The sequence below is a fragment of the Dromiciops gliroides genome, chromosome 5, assembly GCF_019393635.1.
Source record: "Dromiciops gliroides isolate mDroGli1 chromosome 5, mDroGli1.pri, whole genome shotgun sequence".
Taxonomy (NCBI): Eukaryota; Metazoa; Chordata; class Mammalia; order Microbiotheria; family Microbiotheriidae; genus Dromiciops; species Dromiciops gliroides.
In genome coordinates this window covers 80,246,655-80,269,597 of record NC_057865.1, presented here as the reverse complement: position 1 = coordinate 80,269,597, position 22,943 = coordinate 80,246,655, and the positions used below count along the sequence as shown (strand labels likewise).

The 22,943-nt window shown below is 39.3% G+C and overlaps 2 protein-coding genes across 3 annotated transcripts in view; one reads left to right on the top strand and one right to left on the bottom strand.

Annotated features, from left to right (window-relative positions):
* Positions 1 to 1,351: 1,351 nt before the first annotated feature.
* IDI1 (isopentenyl-diphosphate delta isomerase 1) lies at positions 1,352 to 17,525 on the bottom strand. The gene is made up of 5 exons (XM_043967756.1): positions 17,026 to 17,525; positions 12,515 to 12,687; positions 11,499 to 11,591; positions 4,752 to 4,882; positions 1,352 to 2,859 (listed from the first exon to the last, which is right to left on the bottom strand). Exons 1-5 carry the CDS (start codon positions 17,196 to 17,198, stop codon positions 2,542 to 2,544), a joined length of 888 nt encoding a protein of 295 aa, XP_043823691.1. The 5' UTR covers positions 17,199 to 17,525; the 3' UTR covers positions 1,352 to 2,541.
* A 501-nt stretch (positions 17,526 to 18,026) lies between these two features.
* The window catches only part of WDR37 (WD repeat domain 37), a 127,667-nt gene continuing 122,750 nt past the window's right edge, over positions 18,027 to 22,943 (top strand). The window contains exon 1 of one of the 2 annotated variants that reach the window (XM_043967755.1): positions 18,027 to 18,156. The gene's annotated coding sequence lies outside the window, so the exon portion shown is untranslated. Of the gene's footprint in view, positions 18,243 to 22,943 lie in introns of both variants that reach the window. The other variant, XM_043967754.1, reaches the window with a different exon arrangement.

Genomic DNA, 22,943 nt, shown 5'->3' with positions numbered 1-22,943 from the left:
ACATAGTGACCTCAAACTCACCACAAGTCTTCAAGGAAAAGCTAGATGCTCACTTGATGGTAGATTGTACAAGGAATTTTCAGGTAGGGAGGAGTGAAAGGCTCTTACAAGTAGGAAATTCTGTGTCTGAGTAGTCATAAGGTCATATATTTTCAGCATAGCTCAGCCAGCCCTATTTGTAGTTGGCAGTCAAGTGCATGAAACGATATCCCAAAGCCTCAGTATAAGCATTTCAAGGATCTTCACATGTAGACTTGGGCAAAGGGGCTGGTATGGCTTCCCTTGCCCTCAAGAATAGACATTGCTATGTGAAAATGCAGATTCTAGGACTGGGACTGGCCAAAGCAGCAGTTGCAAACTGCTTCATTCCCTTTGGAGGACTACCATGATCTGATTCTAGCCCATCAGTCTCAGAAGTATAGGACCACGGCAGAAAACCGAGAACCATCAGAACTTTGAAATCTTACCTATCAGGGATGATGTGTTCAGGGGAAAATGGGTGTTCTAAACTCCCTTGAGGTTAAGGATAACTAAGTATTGAAGGCAGGTTACCATCATCAAATGGGCTAGAGGAATGGGAAAAATTATTATAAATTTAAAACCAAGAAGGTTTTAGGATATTTAATCTAATCCAGTCACCCCCATCAGCGGCCAACAGCCATAGATTGGGCAAACGAGCCAGTCTAGCTGAAGCAGCAAGGTACCCTGAGGTAGAGACTAGAGGTGGCATGTACCTAACAAGTCAAACCACCACCACCAACTTAACCATCAACTCTCTTTAGATCCCGATAGAGACAGCCCAGGAGCTGGGACCAAAGAGCAATGGGAAGGATGTTTCCAGTCCAGGGCCCCTCAGCCATCACCCTGGGAAGCAACTCCTTTGGAGATGCAGCCTGGAAACTGTACCTGCAGGTGTTTACAGCCATAGGTACTGATGATCCAGAAAGGAAAGTTCTTGCCACTGTTCACTGGGTCAACATCAAAAACTAGTATGAATTTGTCAGTGAAAATGACACTTTTTGTATCTCCAGCTCTTAGCAGAGTGCTTGGAATATAGTAAATGCTTAACAAACACTTAATTCTTCCAATCTACTGTTGACAATTTTTTTTGATAAACAAGTAATAAAATATCCATGAGGTTAAAGATTACTAGCTGTGACCCTGGGCAAGTCATTAACCTTCTTTGCCTTAAGTTTCCTCATGTAAAATAAGCTGGAGAAGGAATTGGCAAATCATTACACTATCTTTGCCAAGAAAAAAATTAACGGGGTCGAGTCAGACACGATTGAAAAATGACTGAACAAGAACCAAAAAAGGTTAAAGAATGTGAAAATTCTTTTATTTTATTTATATTTTGTTTAGTAAAATAAATCCATCATAAGTCATGCTGTATACAGATTAGCAGGACAAAAAGAGGTTCATTATAATCATTTAGAAACTATAAATAAATACATATTAAAGTTTAAAGACATGATTTTCCCTCCCCCATCCCCTTTTTACCTGTATATAATAGGTTTAAGAAGCACATTTTAAATTTTTTCTTCATGTTTTGTTAGGACCATAACTTTTATGGTTAACAGAATCTCCCAAGAATTCAAATGTTATTTAAGAAAATCAGAAGGTAAAATTTTAAATTGTATCTTATTACCTTAATATCCTAAATTTACTTGGCTCAGACTGGTTCATGAACATCTTGCTATATAGACTATCTTAAAATAGATGTTAGGCTTTAATTTTTCTCTTCTACAATCAAGTCATGCTCTCTGTGTTTTGTGATCTACATTCCTAGTTCATGAATAGTAGCAGTCATTTTGATTTTTAAAACTTTGTTATGAAAAATTTGCCTAGATGAAAAACTTTTTAAAAAAGGTTTTGTCCTGTTAATTTTCCCTAGAATAGTGCTGTCTGAATTCAAGTATGTATACAAAGAGTAGTGCTAAAACTTAAAACTTTCATTTCTTCCTTTTTTTAAAAAGGCCCACTTCTAGAATGACTAATCCCCATTTTCACTCAGAATTGAGGTAAAGAAACCAAACATTTGAGACATCACCAATTTCCTTTGAATCTTCTGTTCTATTTCAATATAGTTAGACAGAAATGATTTCAGCATGTTTCAAAATAGCCAAGCAGATAAAAAGATAATCAATAATTTAGAATATATTCCTCCTTTAGACAAATATTTTTATTTGAACCATAATAGAAACTTAAGATACTGAAAGTGTCTGTCCCAATCATATTAAAACTTAATTTGTGCAAATTTCCCACAAATAAAATTTTTTTAGGCACATGTTAAAAGAATTTAATCGAGTTAAATTTTAAGTGTGTCTGCAGGCATGTGTGGTTTGGTTTTGTTTTGAATAAAAAATCCTTCACATGTATATACCTTTTGGCCACATGTACACACAAGATGTACAATTTACAGTCCCCCAGCCAGTGGTCTTTCTACATATTCGAATAGCATTTCATCTATGATGGTCCTCATAAAAGAGAACAAGGGAATTTTAAAATGACTCTAATGTGGAGCTTTCTAGGCCCACATGTTTACATTCTATGAATTTTCTCATGTTCAATAAATCTGTTCAAGTGATTCAAGTTATCCCACCATTTAAAAAGAAAAGTCTCAGCAATGATTTTGAACCATGGTGTAATCTTAATTTCACCATTAGCTGCTTTTGCCAGGAGTTCTTCTAGTTCTTTTTTGGTCACATAGCAATAGCTTTTAATCTCATTGGGATCTGGATCTAAGGTCACATTCTTCCTCACAAACAAGATATAATCAATTTCATGTTCTCCCCAAATCCCATCAGATTGTGCCTTGTAGTGGATTCGTGTTAGATAGGAAATATCTTCTGGAGGAACCTGTGACCAAAATAGATATTTTGTTAAAGAAGGAAAAAATCTCAACATTTCTAAGCACATAGACATGAAAAACAATATAGGGAATATTTCAATAGTATCTTGAGCAAAAGGTCAGTTGGAATTTCAATTATCTTTGGAAGACAGATTTATTTGGAAAAACTTCATGTAATATTTGAGTAGTTTAAAAAGTCTTGTGGTATTATAGTATCTATAATAAAGCATTGTTTTACAGGTTTTCCATCCTTTTGAAATTGTAAATCAATATCATGCATTATATAAAGATATTTTGAGAACATCTCTGAGAGAACAATGAGTTACCACAATTTATCTATTAGCAATAACTAATTTCTATCCAAACACAGCAAAGAAAAATGTCTCAATTTGTACAATTCGGTTCATAGGGATATTATTTTACAAAACAATCATCTCCCCAACCACTATTTATTTAATATTCTATTCAAATCAAACACATCACTTTCTCTTATGTGTAAAGCACTATTCCAGGTACTGGGAATACAAACATAAAAATGAAAAATCGGTTCCTGTCCACAGAAACTTTATAGTGAAATTTGATAAAATACTAACAAGTAAATACAAAATAATCTGAGGAGGAGGAGAGCAAGAACAGGTAAGGAAATGACATTAGGCTTTGAGGAGGTGGTTGCACCTGAGCTAGACCTTGAAGGAAGCTAGGCCTTCTGAGAGGCAAAGAGAAGGAAGGAACACATTTCCAGGAAAGGGGTAAAACCTGTATCAAGGCACAAGTTGGAATGCTTATTGAAATCCCTAAATATGGTGGCAGGGATTCATGTAGAAAGGAAGACTGCAAAAACTGGAACACTAATGCATTGTTGGTGGAGTTGTAAGCTGATTCAACCATTTTGGTAAGCAATTTGGAACTATGCCCAAAGGGCTAAGGGACTGTGCATACCCCTTGACCCAGTAATACCACTACTAGGTTTGTATCCCAAAGAGATCATAGAAAAGGGAAAAGGAACCACATGTACAAAAATATTTATAGTAGCTTTTTTTGTGGTGGCAAAGAAATGGAAATCAGAGGGAATGACCATCAATTGGGGAATGGCTGAACAAGTTGTGGTACATGAATGTAATGGAATACTATTGTGCTATAAGAAATAATGAGCAGGCAGATTTCAAAAAAAACCTGGAAAGACTTAAGTGGACTGATGCTGAATGAAGTGAGCAGAACCAGGAGAACATTGTACACAGTAAAAGCAACACTCTATGATGATCAACTGTGATAGACTTGGCTCTTCTCAGCAGTGCAATGATCCAAGACAATTTCAAAGAACTCATGATAGAAAATGTTCTCTACATCCAGATAAAAGAACTGTGGATTCTGAATGTAGATTGAACCATACTGTTTCTACCTTTTGGTTGTTTTTTTTCCTTTATTGTAGTTGCTGATTTTTCTTTCACAACATGACTAATGTAGAAATATGTTTCATGTGATTGTATATATATAACCTATATCAGATTGCTTTCTCTCTTGGAGAAGGGGGAAGGAAGAGAGGGAGAAAAAATTTGGAACTAAAAATCTTATGAAAACAAATGTTGAAAACTATCCTTTCATGTAACTAGAAAATAATAAAATACTTTTATGATTAAAAAAAAAAAGAAGCCCACAAGCTAGGAAACAACTGAAATTCTTACAAGAACATATAGTGTCAACATATCTCAGTATTGAGCAAGACTGACTATTAAGATCAAAAATTTATTTTAGTTTGTATTTATTCATGCTATCTTCTACAGTCAAAGGCCTATTCAATAAGTTATTTCAAGAATCCAACATTTCTTGCAATCTAGCTATCAAATATAAGTTTTGGCTTCTATTTAGTTCTCAGTTGGTATCATAGAGTATCACTTGTTACCTGTTCCATAGGGATTCCTAGTTCAGCCTTTAAACGTCTCTGAGCTGCCCGTCTTACTCCTATGGCATTATTTTCTTCCAGTTCTACTGGGTTGCTTAGTGGATGACTACAACAAGTGTTTGTAAAACAACCTGCAAAATGTTAAAATAAATTAAATTATCTCAATTCCTTAAAAGATCATGTACATAGTATGAAGAAGTCATTGTTAAAAGACATTTTCATTTTTATGACATATAACAAAATCAGTTAATAATACAAATTTCTGTATTTAGAACTACTCTGTTGTGCTTTTAAGAAGATACTAAAAATCTATGTTAAATGAGGTATTTGGGAGTATGCCCTCCTTCTCCTTGTTATGTAAGGACTCTAATGCTACAATTTACTTGCTTCTCACCAGTAGCACCAGCCCCATAAAGGTAATACAAAAAAGGTCCATAAGGGGCAGCTAGATGGCTGCCCTGGATTCAGGAGTACCTGAGTTCAAATCCAGCCTCAGACGCTTAACACTTACTAGCTGTGTGACCCTGGGCAAGTCACTTAACCCCAATTGCCTCACTAAAAAAAAAAAAAAAAGGTCCACAAGATGCAAGAATGAATGCTTTGCTAAAACGGACATTTTATAACTTGATAAATACAAAAATGTAATGGTCAGGTTATAATCACGAAGTCATGATATTCTTCCACTTAGAATCTCCTCTACTAATTCATGTGTATCACCTAAAAAACCCAAAGTCACAGGGCATCCTTTGGTAATGATGATAATGATAATGACAATATTTAGATAGCACTTCAGGGTTTCCAAAGGACTTTACATGTATTATCTCATTTGATCCTCACAACAATCCTAAGAATTAAGTGCTATTATTATTAACACCATTTTACAGATGAGGAAATGCAGGCTGAGAAGGGTTAAGTGACTTGTCCAGGATCATATAGCTAATAAGTATCTGAGGCAGACTGTAAGGTCAGGTTTTCCTGGAAGCAAGCCTAGAGCTCTATCCACAGAGCCAGCCAGCAACCCCCTCTGCACTCTCATTCCTTCCTTCCTTTACCTTTTTGGAGCATTTCATAAGCAATTTATACTACATTATCACACTACTTTCATTGCTACTTTAAAGGCTTTTTTCCTGTTACTTCTAGGTTCACGGTGGTTGTACTGGGCTGTAACGATTGGAATGATGCCACCTGCTGGATACTTACTGTAGAAGAGTTCTGCCCATGAAGCGAAGGTCTTTGAGGGCAAGACCAGGAGTCTTTTCTTTGGCGGGAGGAAGTGATGCGGACTAGTGGGAGGAGGAAGGAAGAGACTGGCGCTGACTCTGGGGCTTTTTCCGGAGGACGCTAGTGGAGAGGGGAGCTAGAAATGTGCTCTCCCTTTAATAGATAGGAATCTAGGCCTTTCTCTGTCTCTTTACCAAATTCTTATTCTCCTTAATAAATGCTAAAAAGTCTAACTCTTGCTAAAGCTTATAATTTATTGGCGACCACTCATTAGATATTTTAGACAGTTTAGCTAGAATTTTAGCCCTTAACAGATGGCTGACCACGAAGAGGAAAGCTAAACCTCAGTCTTCTGATCTTCTGGTTGGGTAAGAAATTTCCCCTCCCTCTCCCTTTAACTGCTAAGTACTGGTGTACTGGCTGTGTTTTCCTTTAAATTTTTTCGAATGGACCTTTTAAACTCCCTAATTATCCTATTTTTGATTTTAGTCTGTTTAACCAGACAAATGGGAGATAAGATCATGTTAATGCTTTGTTTTTGTGGATTTTCTATTTTTCTTTTTATTTTTGTTAAAAGAGCCAGCAACTTACTCACACAAGGAAATATCTCTCCCTCTCCCAACCATGCTTTTTCAGAGAAACCTGAAGAGATTCCCCGCAGCTTTTCCCAATTCTAACAGTAATTGTTGCTTTAATTTTGCATGCCTGGAGGCAATGACCCACCCTCTAGAAGCTTTTAATCCCCTAGCACCTGGAGGCAAAGTGGGGGAAGAGGAATCCAGGCCTGAGTTCAAAATCAAGTCTGATTCAAATTGCCCTGGTCCCTCCCCTCCTCTCCAGACCCCACCCTCTACTCCTCCCATGGCCAAGCCCATTGCTTCCCAGGCCTGGGAAGTCCAGAGATCTAATGCCCATGCGCAACTTTCTCTAACTACATTTGCAGCTTCAGGCTCAGCCCTTCCCCGGCCTGGCTGTGCTTCTGAGACAACCTTAAAAAGCCCTTTAAATTCCAGATATGCCCGTTTTGTTCATAATTTTGCTAACCTGCTTTTTTCTTTAATTAGTAATCTTATAAAGCATTTGTATGGTGAAAAGACTGACAGACAATATAAAGGGGTTAAAGAAGAAAAACTTAAGCTGAATAAGAATGACAATCATCACCATAGTTCAAGACTCCGCTTCTTTTGCCATGGAAGGGTATATATTTTACAGAAATGTAGAAGTAAGCAGCAAGGTATTGATATGAGTATTGGGGATTTTAGATATCGGAATCAAAAGTGTTCTAACTTCACTCAGATTATTAATGTCAGTTCAGAGGTTACATAGATTTCTATGCTATTACATATACATTTTGAAATTAATGGTATGGGTTTATTTTGAGAGATTTTCGTGCTTTTGAGATTGTATTTTATACTTAGTTTTTAAAACAAGGAGAATATTTGTAAAAGCTTTTTATAGTCGTGTGATCAAGTTTATATTTTATAATACTCTTAATTAATTAATTAAGTTCATATTCATTTAGATTTCCTTAGTTTGAATTTCACTGTCTTTTATTGTTCCATGTGTATTTTCTTCTATTCATTTGTCTATCTAATTTTGAAACATTGCAAGATGGTTTTGATTTTATTATACAATGTTAATTCTAGGAGTATTGTGCTCCCATATTCTGAGTTGTTTGTTTTTGTTATTTTTTTCTCAACTGATTATTTGATCAAACTCTTTAAAGCATTTCCCTGGCAAATTGGTTGCCATGGCAAGTGTAAATTGATTCTAGAAGTATTATTTTTGATAAGCATATTCCAAAAAAAAAAAAAAAAGAGGGGAACATTTGTAAAAGTTTTCTTTTTTCAAAAAAAAGTTTTCTTTGAGATTCTGTTGTTTTAACTTGTATTTAAATATGTTCTGATTTTTCACAAAAGTAATTGTATACTAAGTAAAAAAAAGGGGTATTATTTGAAATCGTTGCATAATTATATATTGTGTTCTGAGTCAAGATGTATTCACATTTTTTGCAATCATTTATTATCCTCAATTTTTAAATCCATATGAGACTTGGATTATGGGAACTGATCATTTAAGACATTAATTGCCTTTATTCTGAGTTATCAGATGCCATCCAATCACAAGAGGAATACATGCAAGAGCAGACACTGAACTGTCACATGAGGGGAGACATGCATGAAGTCAAGGTATGGCCGAGGGAACGGCTTTTGACAAATGTTGAGGTTGGATTCTCTTGGTTTAATATTTTATTTTATTTTTCCCCACAATATTGTACAGATGGCTGGAAGTATTGATCCCACCCATCTCACTTCTACACCTGGCTTCTATGCTCCCTCCTATATGCCTGATGCCATGGACATCTCAATCCCATGCATCTGATTAAGTCTGACTCAGTTTCCTCCAATATGTTCGGTGGCATGGACATGTATTCCATCCACCTATTTTAAGCCTGGCATACTGCATGGAGAGTACATATTGCTCAAGTGTGGGAATGCTCAAATCCCATCATTTCTCTGTTCTTTTATGGTAACCCCCATAATTATCTCAGGTGTCATGATAAATAACAGTGTTGAATTTGGCCTTGACATCTGTTACTAAGTATATTAGATTTTAAATTTCTCATAATGGCATGAGGATAATTAGGCAGATGATGCAAAAAGTGATAAAACAAAGATAAAAATTATTTTTATTAATTAATATTGCAGCAATTGTCTTCTCAATTACCCTCCATAAGGGGGGACTATAGTAATATTATAATTTTAAAGAATGTTTCAATTTTTGTTTTATTATATGTTTCATGTGTAACAACTAAGATTATGAATTCCCTTAGACATGTTTTTGAGAACTTTCATTGTTTGATTTGATTATTGACAAAGCTATTTTAAAGTTGTGTTAAGCTCAATTTTGTAGGAAATTTCCTGGCTGATTACCAGCATCCACACATCAACCCCTGAAGAGACTTCCATTCCACGACTACACCTAGAGGACATCTGAGAAAAGACTTTCAGAGACTTTAAATGAACAGTTTTGTTTTGTTGTTTTTTTCTCTTTCTGTTATAATATACACCATCTGTAACATGTATTCTCTGCAGAGGCCCTCCCTTTGCAAGACTAATGTCAAAGCGTCGGTTCATGAGGAAAAAAAAAAATCGCCCCTCTGGACAAAACTTTCCTCTCTTCCTTTTCTATATTGTTGTTCACATATTATTAGTTAGCAATAGTTATTATATTGTTTTTACTGTTCCGTCAAGGAAACATTTTGTTTCTTGAGGAACAACAGGGGGGACTGTAACGATTGGAATGACGCCACCTGCTGGATACTTACTGTAGAAGAGTTCTGCCCATGAAGCGAAGGTCTTTGAGGGCAAGACCAGGAGTCTTTTCTTTGGCGGGAGGAAGTGACGCGGACTAGTGGGAGGAGGAAGGAAGAGACTGGCGCTGACTCGGGGGCTTTTTCCGGAGGACGCTAGTGAAGAGGGGAGCTAGAAATGTGCTCTCCCTTTAATAGATAGGAATCTAGGCCTTTCTCTGTCTCTTTACCAAATTCTTATTCTCCTTAATAAATGCTAAAAAGTCTAACTCTTGCTAAAGCTTATAATTTATTGGCGACCACTCATTAGATATTTTAGACAGTTTAGCTAGAATTTTAGCCCTTAACAGGGCACCTCGGAAAAATGGGATTTTGCTGCATATGGACTCTGGCTCAAGGGTACTACAGGCAGTTATTTTTAAACTGCAACTTTATTATTCTTTTAATCATCCAGCCTACTGTGTGCACAACACTGTTCTAGACTTTATGGGCAATAGAAAAGAAAAGAAATTTTAGCATGCTTACAATTAGAGTGGGCTGTCACCAAGTGGACAGTTTTTTTCTTGACTATGGCCACATGATCCAAACAACTAGGATTCTTATTGGTGTAGTTAACAGAGATAGATTAGTTATACTTTTTTCCTATAAAAATGGAATTCTTAATTAAAACAGCTAAATGTATGTATGTATGCGTATGTGTGTATGTATATATTATATGTATAAAAACAATGTATTTGAACAGGATACACAGGGCTGAGAATTGAAATAAAAACAAACATCTTGGCACATCATCTTTAATCTTGAACTGTTTGGAACCATTTAATTTAACCCTGGCTTTTCTCTATCCTGGAGTAGGACTAACTTCACTTTGAATGTTTTCACTTGGAGATAAGCCCTTCTGGTGTTTATTGACAGCTCTGGTGCCCTGATGCAAAGTTGACCAAAAGCCTGTAAAGAAGACTTCCTTGCATACCACAAGGGAGTTTTCCTTATATATATGAATTGATCGGGATGGGGGAAGGAAGAAAAAGGGGAATTAAAAGGAGGTCTCTCCTACATCCTCTTTCAAGTGCTCTCCACTACCTCACAGCCAAAGCAGAAAGGACAATTACAAGGCAACATGTAACAGTTCCTCATTAAAAAACCAAAACCCAAACCAAAACAAACAATACTACCCCGCCCCCCCACAAACATTTTCGAAATATTATTGTTTGCTTTCTCTCCTCCCTGAATTGAACTGATTTCAAATTATAATCAAGTCCCTGCTCTTGCCACGTATCTAGCAGATCGGCTTTTTGCCTTTCCTGGACTCTTAACATAGCTCGGTTAAAAAGAGCTTAAAGTTAGAAAATTCCCACCCTAAATCATAAGATGCCTTTAAAATTTATTTAAACAGAGCTAGTTTATAAACTTAAAAGAGTGGGGCAATTTGGTTTTCTTTAACTCTGCACAATTATATGAAAATTAATTATCAGCCATGAAAGTCTTACTACCATGAAAAAATATTCTGTTAGAAACAAATAGTTCTATTCCTATAAAACAAGATCTTATTTTTGGCATCTTTCTCACTCAGAGCTCACCTCCATTCTTAGCCTTTCCTGAGAGCCCTGGTAGACTTCTCCCAAAGATGACTGCTTGATAAACTAGAATAAAAACAGCTAACTTTCACCCACTGCTATCAGGTTTCTTAAGCTCTTTCCATACGTTATATTATCAGATCCTCTAAACAATCCTGTGAGAAGCAGCACAGTGGGCTGCTGGGCTCAAAAGTCAAGAAGACCTGACTTCCAATCCCCCACCTCTGGTCCTTACAAGCATAAACGTGTGACTGTAAGCTAATCAACTTCTTTAACACTCAATTTGTTCACCTGAACAAATGGATATTACCTACTTCACAGGCTTCTCAGGCTCAAAGATGGAGAGCTGAAAGAGACCTAAAAAGGCGCCGAGTCCAAATGCCTCATTTTACACATGAGGAGACTGAGGTTAAAGCACTATGTAAAGAACAACAAATGGCAAGATGTCTCCTCGTCCTCATTTTCTAGAGGAGGAAAGTGAAGTTCAATGACTTGCCCATGGTGCTATGGTCAAACAGTTAATACAGTATGAAAGGTAGGACTTGAACACATGTGTTTTATGATTTCAAAAGCTATAGGCTCATTGTACTATACCACACCATTTATCACATAGAAATTGAAAATAAGCGTACTGACCTGGAAAAGTAATTTTAGCATCTGATCTCTGCTGCAGTAATAACTTATTTTCTGTATTAAATAAGAAGACACTAAAAGCTCTATGTAATAATCCTGGAAAAAAAAGAAAGAAAATCTAATATTGACATGGCTTACGAAAAACTTATTTGTTTCTCCACTTAGGCCTCAGAAAGTTATCTTGAGACCCAATTCCCATAATATCCTCCCTCCCTGTCCCCCATATCTGGATAGATTTATGAGAAGTTGAAAATGAGACTGTTTTATCAACTACCAAGAGGGAGTGTGTTTGTTATTAAGCAATAGGATCCAATTTGAGAGATGGAAGGAACCTAAGAAGGCATCTAGTCCAACTCTCTCACAAATGGGGAAACTGAGGCTCAGAAAGCTTAATAAGTGATAGGTAAGGGGCAGCTAAGTGGCATAGTAGATAAAGCATCAGCCCTGGATTCAGGACGACCTGAGTTCAAATCTGACCTCAGACATTTGACACTTACTAGCTATGTGACCCCGGGAAAGTCACTTAACCCTCATTGCTGCCCCCCCCCCAAGTGACAGGTGATTTGTAGTAGCTAGTGGCTCTTTCACTGGGCTCACACCCTTTGCAAGGCTGTGTGGCACAAGGACCACCAGTTCAGTCTGGAGCCAGCAGTCTATTCTTGTGGAGAGGCACTCATGGTTTTGCAATGATTCCCTCTAGCTGATGAACTACGATTAATAATTTCTACATAACAACGCTGACATGTCTCAAAGTTTGGCTTTTTTCATCTTCATTTACAAAAAGAAAAGGGCCTCAAGCATTTAAATAAAATGTAGGGGGAAATATGGAAAAATAGTCTTAAATGTTTATAATACTACTATGCCATTAGACTAAACAAAGTCCAAATGGAGAGAAGGTTGACAGTAACAATTCTATTTCAAATTGATTTCCAACACCAATATCTCTGAATGGCTGTTTTTGCCAATCAGAATTGCCAAATAGATTTATTTAAAAACAGAACAAAAAATTCCAACTGTACCTTTATCAATGTTTTCATTCAGGTGGCAATTCTTTTTAGTCTCTGCACCAATCTTGTTATCATTTTCATCAATCAGAATGCACATCTCTGCAAGGAGCTGAACTTGCTGCTCGTCAAGATTGTCAGTGTTTATTTCAGGCATTGTTGAAATCTGTTTAATCCTTCCCAAGAAGCTGGTGATAAAAGGGGGGGGGAAGGGAGAAAACTGTCACATTTCTTGTAAATGTCTGTCAATGAAATCTCCTACTTCACCCCTCCCCATGATGGCTGAGCCTCTTTACCTTTACCCAGGTAGCTGAGGAAAAGGTGGCTCCTTCTGGCCAACTAACCCTACTTGTGCCTTTATCCCAATTCCCTTCCCATCCTGGACACAAGTTTATTTCACGGGTCATTCTCACACCAAAGCCACCTTCAATATCTTTCTATCTTCTGCTTCTTTACAACTGTTTAGAAGCATGCTCACAACTAGACCAGTATTAAACAGATTCACTCGATCCTGTCTTCTCTCCTCCCTCTGAGGACCAAACTGGCTCTGTCTGTCTTTATCTCCCACTCACTTTTCAACACTGCCACCTGGTTTCTGACCTCCTCAGTTGCCTGAAGCTGTTCTCCCCAAGGTTACCAAAGCTATTAATTGCAATATCTGCTGTCAATTTTCTCAGTCCTCATTCTTTCTTGACCTCCCTGTGGCTTCTAACACTGCTGACCAATGAAAGGCAGCATGATAGAGTGAAAAGGGCACTGGACTTGGAACAAAAAGACCTGTGATCAAATCCTGATTCAGCCTCTTGCTAGCTGTGTTACTCTGGGCAAGTCATGTAAGTACTCCACACTCCAGTTCCCTCATCTGTAAATCGAAAGGGTCCAGGGCTTCTCAGCTCTTAGTCTCTGCCTGTATGACTGCCTTCTTCTCTTGGCTCCCTTGATGATCACAAATATGATACACCTGAGGTTCTGATTCCCAAATCCAGATTCAACCATCATCTCTTTCCTGAACTCCTGTTCTATACTGGCAGACCTCCTGCTGGATATTTCCTTCTGGGTAGTTTGAAGACATCTCAACCTCAACAGTTTTAAAACATCTCTAAACTCGTCCAGACTCCAAATGTCTTTACTTCTGTTAAAGGCATTTCTCAGTCACTTGGGTTATAAATTATGAAGTAACATTGGCTCTTCTTCACCCCTACAGTCAAACAGTTGCCAAATCTCAGATTCCACCCCCACATCTTTCCCAACCATACTATGTCTCCCACTCACTTAACTACTACCAGGTTCGATTATTGCTTGGACTACTGTCAAAGGCTTTCCATTGGTCTCCTTGATTCTAGACTCTACCCTTTCCAAACCATCGACTGCAGAATGGCCAACATCTGTCACTTTCCTGCTCAGTGAGCTTCAGTTGTCACTCTCCATTGCTCATAAGATACTATATAAATCCTGCAAGTTGCAGCCAAACCAAACTATTAACTGCTCTCTGATCTCTACAATGCATCTCTTGTCCCCATAATCAGATCAGTTTATCTTGTATTATATTTAATTATGTGTAAATTCCTTCCCTCCTCCCTACTTCTCTCTGTTCCCTGAAACGGTAGTAGAATTATAAGATCTTTGAGGACAAGGGCTCTTGTTTAACTCTAGTATCCTACCTTACACATAGAATGGCCTTAATAATATGTTTAGCAACATATGAAACAACCTCCAGAGCAAGACTAATTCCCCAAAGGGAATTCCCTGTTGCCCCATACCTCTGGCACCACAATTCCCAATCCCCATCACAGTCCATCTTAAATGCCTTCCACGTTAATCTAGTGGCCCACAATAAATGGGTCCCTTGAAGCTCAATCTGGCCTCTTCTATCATACTGAAGAAGAGAGGCAGAAATGTGTTTCTTCCATTACCAGTAAAAAGTTCAAGAGGATCTGGACTGGTTGAAATTGACTATCAGTTTATGGTTATATAGGCCAGTTTTATGTCTAAATCCCATTTTGACTTTCCTTATCTAGGTTTTAAAAAATCTAAACAAAGTACAACATAAGCAGGGTCGAAGAGAATAGGATAGACTTGAGAGACATGTGGCTACAGTGTTGACAACAAAAGATATTTGAAATGAGATGTCAATGAGGAGAAACAAAATTAGCCTTAACAAGAAAATTCAGCAGCTTGTTTCTGTTCTTGGAGGGGTTGGTTCATCTAGTAGTAGCTACTTTAATATTTTTTTAAAATCCAAATTTCTAATCCTTTTTCTTGATCATGGTAGTCTTTGTTACCAAAATCACAGTTCAGAAATCTTTCTTAATCTAACTTGTCTAAGTCCATGAAATGCTAGATAAACTTTTCCAGCTCTAGCCTTCTAAGTTCTACAGTCCCTTTAGAATATGCTAAATTCCTAAATTCAAGGAATAGCAGGAGTTAATGGCTCAATGTCAACTTGGCAGTGGACTGTCTCAGGGATCTGTGCTTAGCCCTGTACTCATCAATGACTTGGAGAGAGGTATAGATGGCACGTTTACATTTACAGAAGACATAATGTTGGGAGAGACAGCAACAGATTTTTTTTAAAAGGCTAGAGCACTGGGACAATTCTCTTAAGATGAAATTGAAAAGACAAATGTAATGTTTTAGTATTTTGGATAAATAAATTAACTTTTCAGGTACAGGATGGAAGATACAGTAAAAAGCATAGTAGTTTTGTCTGCAAAAGATAGGGGTTTTCTGCGGACTGCCAAGTCAATATAAATCAGCACTGGGATTTGGCAGCTAAAAACCCAAATGTAATTTTGGCCTGTATCAAGGAAGGCAAAGCTTCTAGGGATAAGGGATTCTGTCTTGTCACTTTGCCTTGGTCACTTCACATATGGAATACTGGAATCAGTCTGGGCACAACAATTTAAGAAGGATATTGAAAAGAAGAGAATCCAGAAAAGGATGACCGGTGGTTGAAGGGTCTTCAGTTTAGGTCACACAAGGCAGGAAAAACTAGGCGTACTTAGCTTGGAAGACTTCAGAAAGGATATGAAAACTGTCTCTCCAAGTATCTGAAAAGCTTTTATGTAGAAGAGGGATCAGATGTTACCCCTGCAGGGCAGTAAACCAGGAAAGGAAATTGAAAAGAAGAAAATTTAAGCCTGATGTCAGGAAAAACTTTCTAAGAACTAGAACTCTCCCAAATTGGGATTGTACGCCTTGGGAAGTCAAGGTCTTTATTAGAGATCCTCAAAAAGAGCGACTACTTGTGGGTGTTGAAATGGGGCTTCCTTCTGTGTATGGGTTGGATGCAGAGGTCTCTTTGGACTCTAAAATTCGATATATCGTGTTCAATAAAGTTCACAGGAAAGGAAAAAAATATTTGGAAGACGGAAAATTTAGTCAAGAGAGTCATAATTTTTGTAGACCCGTGGAAAACTTTTTTAAACTGTAGGTATGAACAGTAGAATCTCCAGGATATCCCCTAAACTAGGGCATCCCAGACCAGATGAAAATGTGATTGGAAATGTTTAACAAAATACATGAAAACACAAGACAGATAATGTTAATTTGTGGTTTCTTAGGCCAACATGCTGCCTTTTGTTTATATTTAAGTTTGACAACACTGCCCTTTACCATTAGCAATCAGACGTGCCTCTGACCCGATTCTCAAGTCGAACAAGTGAAGCAATTACCTTTCAGAGTTAAAGTGAGAGCTGTTTTTCAAGTCAGTTACTTCCATAGCATTCAAAGCTTTCTGGCCTAGACCTGTACTTGGGCGTTTAGCTCCCAGCTCTGTTTCTTATTAATCAGTATTGCTTAATAAAAGCCAACCGACCTCTTTGGACCTCAGTTTCATCTGCAACATTAGATGGTTGGTCTAGATGATTAGCAAGGATGCTTTCCAGCTCTGGATGCTATAACTAATCATGTCCCTCTGCAGTGGTTCCCAGCTGCCAATTAAAAACTCCTCATTATGAATTAAAAATCTTATTAATTCATTTCTCATTACTTTTATTGTCCCCAGCTTATTAAGTCTTCCGCTTTGCCCAATGCAAACGGGTTCCCCACCCCACCCTTCCTCCTCTCGGGCGGTGCCCCCCACGGCACTGGCTTTATTCGCGCAGGAAATCCTAGGTAGGTTAAGGCCCTCGGGGCTCCTTCCCGGTCCGGGGCTCTTATCCCGCTCTTAAAAGAAGTCGGGGGGAGGAAGAGCCGGTCATTTCAGTGGAATAACGAGGAGGGCCAGGAGTACAGGGCTCTTTCCCAGAAAGACAGCCGGCCACAAGCATTCCTTTTACGGATGAGGATACAAGCTTGGGGACGTTAAGTGACTGCCCTGGGCTCCCAGCTCCTAAACACCTGAGCTGAACCCCGGTAGCCAGGGCTCCATCGGACCGCGCCGACACCGGCAGAGCGGGCACCCCAAACCTCGCCGCGCCACCCGGGCGCCATCTAAAGTTTACCCCTCCCATCGAGGGCACACACTGTGCCCACCGTGAGTCTCCGCATCCCCGGCCGTTTCCAGCGAGGGCCCGGCTCCTTACCCTGCACTCCCGCTGAAGATCCGGTGCGGCGCCGTCGCTCCGAGGACTGAGCTGCTGGACGAGGAACCGGTACGGTCGGCACCAAAACGGCCCCAGCCCCGCCCCCTGGCGGAGGCCCAGGCTCCGCCCCTCGGGGCACGGGCCAACGCGAACTGAGCCACGCCGCGCCACATCCTCGCCTCGACCAATCACCAGCCGTCCTGGGCTTCACGTAGGCCGATCGCCCGATGGCTCCACAGCTGGCAAGGGCGGAGGCGCCTTTCCCGGGTCCGCCCCTCGCGTCCTGCCCCTCTCGGTCGGTGGCGCCCTCCCCGGGTAAAGCGAAGTAGGGAGGGGGAAGGGGAGGGGGAGAGGAGGGAGGAGGAGGAGCCGAACCGAACCGAACTGAGCAGGTCGCCGAGCTCAGCCTAAGGATTCCTGCAGTCCGGGGCAGGGTGGTCCAAGACTTCCCGGGCCCCGACTCGGACTTGTGGTCCTTTTTCCGGGAAGGGGCGGGATGAGGCCGGCGGCTCGCGTCCCAGCCGTCAGCCAATGGCGCCTTCTGACCTCGCTGGGCTTGGCCAATCCGTTAGCGCCCGTGGTTGCGGAAAGGGCGGGGAAGGGGGCGCGGCAGGGACGCTGTGTACAGCTCTAGCACTGTTCGGCTTCGCTCCTGTTCCTGGCTTGGGCACCTGTTCCTGGCTTGTACCGGCCCTCTCCTATCTGCCTCCTGTCCGCTTTTGCCTCCGCCTAAGGGCGCCCGGCTGCCTCCGCCGGAGGAGCTCGGCCCACCCCGGGCATCGCGGACCGGCCCCTCTCCGAGAGAGCGGCACAGCTGGCAAAGACGCCCGCGGTACCTTCCTAGGCGTGGAGCTCCTCACGAGGCTCGGCTAGAGTGCCTTCCTTCAGATCGTGATTGAAATGGCTCGTGGGCAGTACTTTGGTGATTTTTTTTCCTGCGAAGAATGCGCTGTTGGACATAATTAATTGTATTTTTTATAAAGAGCGCATCACATTTTATTAAACATTGGTTCATTTGGATTTTTCCCCCCAGTTTCCTTTCCAGCTTGCTTTAGAAAACCTAATGATCTACTGTTTTGTTTGCCAAAGTTAATAGGAAAATCCCACTGATGACGTAGGAAGACGGTAATAGTAAGTAGCACTTATATAGTGGTTCTAAAGCCGGCAAAGCACTTTGCAAGTTGTCTTCCTCTGATCTTCACAGCCCTATTTTACTGGTAAGGAAACTGAGGCAGAAAGAGCTCAAGTTTTTTGCCGGGGGGGGGGGTGGAGTCACCGGAAGACTTGGTAATTCTGACCCACGGAAACATCTGTCTGCCTAAAACATTACAGTAGAATGCCCTAATATGGCCTGTACCTTTAAGGAAGATGTACTTTGTTCCGAAGTCCATGCTTTAACCCACACTATGTTAAAACACTACGATGGTAGGGTCCTACTATCCTACTACGGCTTAAATCTATTTTAATATTAAGTGTGCCATCTAGAAAGTTTGAGGTTTGTCCAATCACTCCTCTGACCAGCTGTATAACACTGGGATCACTTGAGAAATGCAGCCTCTTGTTCCTCATCTTTGTATCACCCCACAGTAGATGGATTAGGCATTCTAGACTCCAAAAGAGATTTTAAGAAAACAAAGAAGATCTATATGTACAAAAATATTTATGGCAGGTCTTTTTGTGGTGGCAAAGAACTAGAAAGTAAAGGGGTGGATCATCATTTGGGAGATAGCTGGACAATTGTGCTGTATGGATATACGTGAATATTATTGTGCTATTAGAAATACCTGAGAGTGGTTTCAGAGAAACTGAAACTTGTTTAGACGAATTCAAAGTAAGCTCAGCACGAGGAGAACAATTTATACTGTGACAATATGGTAGTACACAATACATAGCATATAATCAACAACATTGTAAAGATGGACCTTGAAAGACTTAAACTATGATCCATGCAGTGACCAACCGTGATTCCAGAGGATTGAAGATGAGGAATGCTCCCCACCTCTTGACAGTAAAAGTAATGGGCCAAATATACAGAATGAAACATTAATTTTTTTTGGCATGACCAATATGGAAATGTTTGCTTGTATATTTTTTTGGGGGGGAATGTGGGGGATTTACAAGTTTTTAATCCCTTCTCCCAGTCAGTGTATGAATGAAGTCAAAGGGGAAGATGAGAGAAAGAGAAACCGATGCTTGTTAATTTTTTAAAAATGAAACTTAATTAAAAAATATTTTGGACATTTAAAAAAAAATGGAATGCTTTTGAAGTCAAGCAGCTAGGTGGCGCAGTGGATACAGCCCTGGGCCTGGAGTCCTGAGAACTACATTCAAGTTTCTACCTCATATACTTGTTGTATGTCCCTGGGTGAGTCACTTAGTCTCTACTTGCCTCAATCTACTCATCCGAAAAATGGGGAAAATAATAGTACCTACCACTCAGAGAAGTTAGGAGACTAAAATGTATTTTTTTCCTAGATGTTCAAGTACCATACAAAATATTAGCTAGCTATCTTTAATTCAACAAAATTAATCATGGATATGGGAGTACTTTTGTCAGCCTGTCAAATATTGTTTTGTTCCAAACATCTTTTCTGAATGACTTGCCGTTTTTGTCATTTTTGCCAATTTGTGGGTTGCAGTAATGAAACCTTAAGAGTTGTTTTGATTTGCATTTCTCTTATTAGTGATTTGGAGCATTTTTTTCATGTGATTATGAATTCTTTGATTTTCTTTTGAGAATTGTTTGTTCAGATCCTTTGACAAGTTATTGGGGCATGGCAATTAGTCATATATATTTATTGTTTATGTATCTTGGATACCAAACTTTTATCAGAGAAATTTGATAAAAAAAATTTCCCCCCCATTCTACCACTTTCCTTCTTATCCTAGATCTAGGTATGTTGTCTGTGCAGAAGCTTTTCAGTTTCAAGCACAGTTATACATTTGCTCTTTTGTAATTGCCTTTATTTCTTGTTTGGTTGAGACTACATCTTCTGTCCATAGCTGTGAGAGGGATATGATCTGTTTCTCCTCCTCCTCCTCCTCCTCTTCTTCTTCTTTGCAATGAGGGTTAAGTGACTTGCCCAGGGTCACACGGCTAGTAAGTGTGAAGTGTCTGAGGCTGGATTTGAACTCAGGTCCTCCTGAATCCAGGGCTGGTGCTTTATCCACTGCACCACCTAGCTGCCCCCTCTTTTAATTTTTTTTAATGATCTTTAATTTTAAGGTTGAGTATTCCTATAGAATATATTGTGGAATGTGGCATAAGGTTTTGGTCTAAGCTTAATTTCTGCCAGGCTGATTTCCTGTTTTTCCAACAGTTTTTATCAAATAGGGAATTTTTCTTTAGGTAATTTATGTCTTTTACTTTATCGAACACTGGGCTGTTGGGTTCTATTGTTTTGAATCTCCTGATTCATGTTTGTACTCTGGGTCCATTTTTACTTCCTCTGCTACTAGGGAGGACTCCTTAGACTAGGGCTAAAAATATAATTGTTTCTCACGAAAAGAGGTGGCCATAGAACTCTTCTCTGGGAGCCTAGTCTTCCATTTGAGAAGATGGCCAACAGAACTACAGTAAACCAGGGCAAACCAGGAGAGCAGGACAGAACAGAGAGTGGCAAAGGTCAGCACAGTGATTCCTGAATAGCTACTGTGCTACATATGAATAAATTATTCATATGAGGTTAACATTTGGGCTCTTTGCATTTTTAGGGATCTATGGAGATAACTATAAGAGACTCTTTTCATTGGATACCCTACTATTTGGAATTAAACCTTCCTCCATCAAGGTTGGGTAGAAGTTATTTTGTAGCAGCTACTTTGAGTCCATTCTCCCCAGGACACAATTGGAGCCCATAGATGGGAAAGGTACCTCTTTGTTGGTAGGACAGAGTCTAGAGGGATGTTGCATTTTGGTCCTTTGCATGCTTTGCTACCATTTCCTCATTGATGACTGTAAAGGTAATGGAGCTAAGGGGGAGTTTGGGACTGTGTAAAGAGAAGGACCCAGAGATGAAGCTGAGGCCATAACTTAAATGCAGTGTTTAGAAGACCAGGCAACCACATTCTGAAATAAACACAGTCACTGATAGTGGGAAGAACTAGGAAAACAATTTATGCTATAATACTAATACTGTAAAAAGTCAACAGCTTTGAAAAACTTCAGAACTTTGATTAATTTAGTGATCAGCCATAATTCCAGAGTACTTGAGGATGAAGACTGCTACCCACCTCTCCTGACAAAGAGGTGATGGATTAAAATGCAGAATCAGACACATTTTTTGGACATGGGTAATATGGGAATATGTTTTTCTTGACTGTGTTTATTTGTTAAAGGGTTTTTCTCTTTTTTTAAGGTTGGGTAGGTGAGAGGGAGAAAATAAATACTTGATAATTGAAAAAAAAATTTACACAAGCCCCCCAAAGCTATTCTTCTCTGTGTTTGAAATTACCTGCCAACCCATCCAATGTTAGGTTAAAAAGGCACATTCTTACAGGGCAGGAGGCAATGTACAATTCCTCTAACACCTTTGTACCAACTCATGCAGGTTAGGCCTTTTATGTCTCAGATGGCAAAAAAAGGCAAACAGCCTCCCCACTTACTTAAAGGACTAGCCTAGCTTATACGAGACAGATGCTACTAATTACCATGGGTGCCATTTCCACTTTCTTGAGAATTATATTCATCTCTAATCTTAGAGTATAAATGTGGTGTTTCCAAAAAAACCCTCGACGTTAAATTGAGTTTGTTTTAAAAATCTTTAGAGATTTTTTCCTTTTTGTTTGTTTATTTGCTTGATTTTCTTCCTTGAATGTCCTCTAGGTAACTTTGCTCGGTTGGGTCTTTTGCCAAGATTTCTTACTTGTTTTTCCTTCTGTCTCTCACTATTATATGAGGTTGCTGCTCAAGACTTTCCACCATCTTTCTGCATAAGATTTCGTAAATTAGTTGTATCTTTTGTTTTCAGACTTTCTAGTGCTATTTCTAACCTAACTAGGGCCTGTGTTTTTGCAACAATTTCCCAACTAATCACCCTCTCAACACCCACTGTCACCAATCCATTGGCTGATTATTTTTCTTAAAAATGCTGCCTTTATTATGCTATGGCTGTGCTCAAAAAATTCAACAATCTTATTGCTTGAATTTTTATTTGATCCTTATTAATCTGATCCTCTCCAAATTAATTTCCTATGTTTGTCCAGGAATCCATTTAGGGCTGTTTTTAAAAATTCTCTTTACCTCTCATACTTATTCTCACCTTTCTGGCTACTCCTCCAGCCATCTTGAACAAAGTATTCTCTACTTTCTTCTGTATGTCAACTCTGAAAACAAATGACCAAAGAGCTCACAAAGGTTATGTAATTACTGTTAATTTTGAAAATTCTAAAGAGCTCACAAAGGTTATCACAATCACAGTTAACTCTGAAAAAGAAAAGAAAAAATAAAATTAAAGAGCTGAATGGGCTTATAAGCCAAAAGCTTGCTTTATTCCAGTGGAGGAGGGAAACCAGACATATGTGCTGGAGCCGCCTCTGATACTGAAGAAACCCACTTTAATGTGGGCAAATCTCAGTACTGGTGGTTATGCAATGACCGATAGCCCTGATAATGAGGGGTAACAGCAAAGCGGCAAGTTTGATTCATAGCAAGGATTCATGACTGGAACATGGTTTCTTTTGTGGCTGAGTTCATCCAGAGGATGAGTACAAAGGATTATTATTATGCCAAGCTTAGGCCACAGCATGCTTGCTGGGCCTTAGCTCTGGAAAATGGGGTATCTTTTAATATTAAAAAAAAAGAGAGAGGTGGTCTTGGCGTGGGGGTCCTGACATCTGTTACTCCAAATTGATACTTTTCTTTTTATATCCCAGCTCAAATCACATCTATTCCTTGAAATGTCAAGTCAGCCCCTGAT